This window comes from Sycon ciliatum, unplaced genomic scaffold, assembly GCF_964019385.1.
Source record: "Sycon ciliatum unplaced genomic scaffold, ocSycCili1.1 SCAFFOLD_2409, whole genome shotgun sequence".
Classification (NCBI taxonomy): Eukaryota; Metazoa; Porifera; class Calcarea; order Leucosolenida; family Sycettidae; genus Sycon; species Sycon ciliatum.
The window spans coordinates 986-5813 of NW_027044999.1; the positions used below are offsets into that span (position 1 = coordinate 986).

Below are 4828 nucleotides of genomic sequence, written 5' to 3' on the forward strand. Positions count from 1 at the left end.
CCAGTTCGCAAGGCTGGGCGGGGTTGTGAGCAGGCTTTCATTTCATCTTTTCTTATTATTTCTTATTATTTCTGCTTTTCATCTCATTACAAAAATTCTGCGCTTTTTCTCCATCTGCGCATAAAATCTAGACTGACAACCTGCTTGTTAAATCATGCACCTGCTTTCAGGCGTAAAAACCCTGTTGTAGAGGTCTCAGTCCTCATTTGTTAGACTTACCTGTCTTTATAAATGTAACTTACTCTCTCTCTCTCTCTCTCTCTCTCTTTCTCTCTTTCTCTCTCTCTCTCTCTCTCTCTCTCTCTCTCTCTCTCTCTCTCTCTCTCTCTCTCTCTCTCTCACTAATGCCATCCCTGTCTTCCACACCTCCCCCCCCCACACACACATCCACACTCGCACTCTCTCACATTCACACACATCCACACTCGCACGCTGCGCACCTCCCCCCCCCCCCCCTCCCCCTCCCCCTCCCCGCTCACACACAATTCCTGTGTGAACTGTAGGTCTACTACCGCCACACGCAGGAACTTGTCAACGGCAGCTGCTCTGACCCAACCAATGCCGTCTTTCGTGTTGTTGAGGGTCAAAGTGGACAAGAGGACCACATCCTCACCGAGCTCTTCACCTGGTTCTTTCTGCTAGTCTTTCTTCTCTGCATGCCTATTATACTTATGAACATGCTGGTAAGACCAACACGCTGATACTGCAGTACCCGATGACATCTGGTTATCACGCATTCAGTCGCATGAAACAACTCTAAGCTTGTATGTCAGGTAATAAAATAATAATTATTTGCGCAGGTGTCGCTTCACAGGTTTGCTCAAGCGTTTGTCGCTGTCCTACTTAGAAAGAACAACTCCTGCATGTTTGATGGAATGCCTAGTTCTACGTGGTTCGGTTGTGCAAGTACGTTATTTAGTGTACGTCATGTGCGCATGGTGTTGGTGCATGTGCGTGATGCTGTTGTGTGAAAGGCAGTCTTCGTCTTGAGTTCGTCATGTTTAGGTGTGTTTCCGTTGTCTTGTGGCAAACAACTGTCTTCCCAATGGAGTTACTTCGTCAATTGTCTAAGTATGGGGATGGCACGGTGCTGGGAGCAGGAATGAAGAAATCCATGTACTTCAAGTACAAGTACAACTGTTTTGTTTGATTCTTGTTCTTCCTTTCTTCATCAGATTGGTTTGGCTGTAGGAGATATTGCTCTGATACGGCGTGAAGCCGCGCAGAATATTGCGGTGTCTCAAGTAAGTTTGCGTTGTGGAGCAATTTGATTCCTGTTGGTTCAACGTTTTGTTCCTCCCACAAGGTTCGAGTAGCTATTCGTTGATGTGAGTAACATGCATGCTGATCTGTATGTATGTGTGTGTGTGTGTGTGTGTGTGTGTGTGTGTGTGTGTGTGTGTGTGTGCGTGTGCGTGCGTACGTGCATGTGTGTTTCTGCCTGTATCTCTGTGCTTCCAGGCTGACCTTATACTGGCTCTCGAACGAAAACTACCGGAGAGGTTTCTGAGAAGATTTGCTGATTTCTCCGTTTGCATTGACAGGAAGGCAAAACCAGCTGGGAGCTGGTATCAAGATGTATGACGGCTGTCACGTCTGTGCCTGTGTTTGTTTGTATGTGTGTTTGTTTATGTGTATTTATGCGCGTGTGTTTGTTTTAGTGTGTCTTTGTATGTGTCAAATATGTGTGTCACTGCGGCAGCAGAGCGTAATACACAGAAAAACAAGAGGGACGTCACACACGGTATGACCAGTCTGGCCATGGACGTACCACTTTTCGTCCAGGATGGTACGCCCAGAGCGCCTGTAGAGCGTTGAAACATTCCCTGTTGGACCAAAATTCCTTTTTCCCCAGGGGATACACCTCCTCCGTACCCCTGGTCGTACCACTCCCCACGCTCCTAAAGCACTGCTGTGCCCGCCCTCTACACATCCCTCTGCACCCGAACTCTATGTACTTCTGTACCCGTCTCCTATATACCTCTGTACCTCTGTACCCGTCCCCTATGCACCTTTGTACCCGTCCCCTTTGCACCTCTGCACGTCGGCCCTATGCACCTCTGCACCCGTCCCCTATACACCTCTCTGTACCCGTCCCCTATGCACCTCTCTGTACCCGTCCCCGGTGGACCTCTGCACCCGTCCCCTATGCACGTCTGTACCCGTCCCCTATACAACTCTGTAACCGTCCCCTATGCACCTCTGCACCCGTCCCCTATACACCTCTCTGTACCCGTCTCCTATGGACCTCTGTACCCATCCCCTATGTACCTCTGTACCCGTCCTCTACATGTATGGACCTCTGTATCCCACCCTCTGTGCCCATCTGTATCCCGTCCCCAAAGTACCGCTGTGCCCGAATCTTATTGCACGTCTGATCCCGAACTCCATGCACCTCTATACCCGTTCCATGTGCACAGGTTCTGAGTGAGCTGAAATCAGCTGCAGGAAATCTGGATTTCGCGGACGAGTCCACGGCAAACCTTGGTGCAGCGCCGACCTTCCAGGATGAGATGACGCCGGCTGGCCACTGCAGCATGAACCACGGGTAAGTGTAGAGTCCGTGTGCCGTTGCTCGCGGCGGTGGAGTGCGTGCATACGTGCCGTGGCGCCAAGTGAACCGTGCACCGATTGTTGCTTGCGTGCGCGCTGGCCACTTGACACTGAATTTTCTCTTTATAGCCGAAGTTTGTTATAACCGAAATGCACCCACGCGGTACAACCAACACGTCATGACCGGCCTGTGGCCGACGGCTGTACCATGCACTTGGTTATCATGCGGCTCTACAAGAAATGTTTCGTTATAAACGAAGACAGCCTGCCACGCCGGATCAATTTTGTACGGGTTGAAACAAGAACATGATGAGTGGTTCCCTATTATTTTCACGAAATTTGCTATTAAAATTGGAGTGGACTGTATACCGTTTAATATTTTTTTGTCTGTGAACACTCCGGCATAGCCGCCTAGATATGCATAACAGTTACTAGTCTTCACTTCTTCAAACCCCCCAAAACGGCCACTCTTCGCCGAAAAGTACTTGTTAACATTCCACGAATTGTTCGGGCCTGGCTCATTGTCAGGATGAAAAAAACTTCACTCTGATGTTGAGCCAGGCTGAAAACATGATGGTGGAATTTGAAGTTATTTTCAGCGAAGGGATCGTTTGTTGAAGTTTGAAGTTGACGAAGTGATTGCGTGTGCTGATCAACGGTGCTTTACGGTACATTTAACTGTATATGCGTCTCTACGCATCTTCCACTCCCCGTTTGGTTGTGTCTCGTTCACCTGTTTGCTCCTGTTTCTGTGTGTTCTGCTTTCTGCCTTTGTGGATCTTTCATCATCCGACATGCATAACAAATGCACACACAAACGCATGAACGTGCACACATGCACACACAAATACATTACTACTTGCTCAGGCTCGAGACGATCGCTACTCAACAGCAGCGCCTGAGCGAACGCTTCCAGACCCTCTCGCAGGAGATGATGACAATCTCCCGCCAGCAGGAGAGACTGCTTGCTATCCTGGAAAGGAAAACCTCGGCTCCATGAAGATTACGGCACGTATGCACTTTATCCCATGCACACACACATGCACACACACACACACACACACACACACACACACACACACACACACACACACACACACACACACACAATCACACACGTTCAGCTTCAGCTCTGAACAGTACCGCAGCTCTCTACCATACTCTAGAATCATGCCGTGTGCGTACAACAAATTTCACCCATATCTATTCGTATGCATTTCACTAGGAAAGACCGACAGCTTTTCCACAACTGAAAAGCATGTCGTCTGCATCCAATTTGCCGGCAAACTATCTTAGCAAACTCCACATTTTATTATTTATCTTCAATGCTGCTGCGCATGGCAGGATTCAAGAGATAATGTGCTTGAATCTAAGAGGCTTCAGCCTGCTACAAAATTCTCCACGGCATGACAGCCAGTTATAATAACGAACGCAACATAGGCTGAAGCGCGACCGGAAAAAAGATCAGGAAACAGCAGCAGCCATTTCCCCTTTTTTTCCAATCTGCAGAGAAGTGTGGTGCTCACTTGACTGACTAGCAACAGTATAAATAGCAATAACTACTACGCCTAGCAGAGCGGCGTGCATGTAGGCGGTGGTGGTGTGTGTAACCACACATCCGTCGCCGCTGTCAGGCTGAAAATGTATGAACGTGGTTCACTGCGCACGCGCGCGTGCATGTCAGCGAGCCCAAAAATATAAGAGAAAACATTGGGTCTGAGGAAGTGGGCATAAAATGGAGGGGGGGGGCAGAGAGAGAGAGAGAGAGAGAGAAAGAGTGACACAGATGGAGACCAGCAATTGGGAAAACAGAGGAAGCATCCGCCAGCTTTAGCGGACTTATTCGTCTTTGGCGTAATCGGCCATGTCTTTGCGGAGCAATTGCCTATTCCAACTCTGCAGAGTACAAAGCACAGAAATAGAGAAAAAGCAGACAGTGGTCATACTCCCTAGTAAACAGTCGTACAGGCGGGCAAAAAAAGGCACGCACACACGTACACAGACACACATAGACATCACGCACACGCTGGGCATGCATGCATAAACACATTGCATGCACACGCACAAATGCTTGCATGTACGCATACACACACGTCGGATTGACAGCAGCGACGGTTACAAAACTGGGCAGCAGGAGCCACACTACCTACAGTTCGAGCTTGCTCACACAGTACTCAATACCTACAGTTAGAGCTTGCTTACACAGTGCTCAATACCTGCAGTTAGAGCTTGTTCACACAGTGCTCAATACCTGCAGTTAGAGCTTGCTCACACA

At 48.8% G+C, this 4828-nt stretch overlaps 1 protein-coding gene across 1 annotated transcript; it reads left to right on the forward strand.

Annotated features, from left to right (window-relative positions):
• Window positions 1–464: 464 nt before the first annotated feature.
• Window positions 465–4443, forward strand: LOC135830788 (uncharacterized). Its single transcript, XM_065343001.1, has 5 exons — window positions 465–683; window positions 1176–1244; window positions 1462–1578; window positions 2421–2548; window positions 3421–4443. The coding sequence occupies exons 1-5, from the start codon at window positions 657–659 to the stop codon at window positions 3551–3553; spliced, it is 474 nt and encodes a 157-aa protein (XP_065199073.1). The 5' UTR covers window positions 465–656; the 3' UTR covers window positions 3554–4443.
• The last annotated feature ends 385 nt before the right edge of the window (window positions 4444–4828 follow it).